The sequence below is a fragment of the Mus caroli genome, chromosome 3 (assembly GCF_900094665.2).
Source record: "Mus caroli chromosome 3, CAROLI_EIJ_v1.1, whole genome shotgun sequence".
Taxonomy (NCBI): Eukaryota; Metazoa; Chordata; class Mammalia; order Rodentia; family Muridae; genus Mus; species Mus caroli.
Window position 1 is genome coordinate 115,482,782 of NC_034572.1, and position 885 is coordinate 115,483,666.

At 44.6% G+C, this 885-nt stretch overlaps 1 protein-coding gene across 2 annotated transcripts in view; it reads left to right on the forward strand.

The window, feature by feature from the left end:
* The window catches only part of Arhgap29 (Rho GTPase activating protein 29), a 67,488-nt gene that overhangs the window by 28,522 nt on the left and 38,081 nt on the right, over nucleotides 1-885 (forward strand). For both annotated transcript variants that reach the window (XM_021157541.2, XM_021157543.2), the window contains exon 3: nucleotides 387-521. In XM_021157541.2, coding sequence (XP_021013200.1) covers nucleotides 387-521 — 135 coding nt within the window. The remainder of the gene's footprint in view (nucleotides 1-386; nucleotides 522-885) is intronic.

The following is an 885-nucleotide window of genomic DNA, read 5'->3' on the forward strand; positions in this document are numbered from 1 at the left end:
GGATTTCTGAGTTCGAGGCCAGCCTGGGCTACAAAGTGAGTGCCAGGACAGCCAGGGCTACACAGAGAAACCCTGTCTCGAAAAAACAAAAAAAAAAAAAAAACTTCTACCTCTACCTCCCAAGTCCTTAGATTACAGGCTTGCCACCACCACTTGGGATCCTGAAATCCTTAATGAATTAAGTGACAAACGGCTTTCCAAAAGTGCTAAAAAAAATGGTTTATAATTGTAGTAATTAAAAATAGAACTGAAAAGAGTATGTGCTGGGGCAGAAATCATGGAACCAGTGCTTTTACTCTAAGTAGCTTTGTGATGTCTTCTGTAGCTTAGATTTCTAGAATTTTGTACTGGAAATTAATTTTTAATTTTTCTTGTTTTTCTTTAAGACTGTTTTAAAGAAGTCATTCATATCCGCCTGGATGAGCTTCTCCGTGTTTTAAAGTCGATATTGAGTAAGCATCAGAGCCTCAACTCTGCAGATCTTCAGAGTGCTGCAGACGTGCTTACTGCAAAAGTGAAAGGTAAGGGGGCCAAAGGGATCCAGTGACACCCTCCTGTGTCAGGCCACATCTCCTCAGGGTGGCACATTAAGCTCCCAGCTATGATGGAGGACAGACTTAACAGAAGAAAAGGTTACCTACCATTCAGAAGTTTGACAGCTTAGGTGTGGGCATTAACTGAGCTGTCACAGGTGAGGCTGCAGTGTAGGTGGGCCACTGTATGAGACCTGGACGCGCAGAGCCTGAAGAGAGTGGTGAGATGCTCATATTCAGAAAGGACAAGGAGAAGGCAGTGTCAGGGTGAGGCAGAAAGGAAATAAAGGCTTTGCAATAAAAATGTAGCCTATATCCTGCCCTTCCCCCCCCCCCCCCCCCCCCCTCTCTC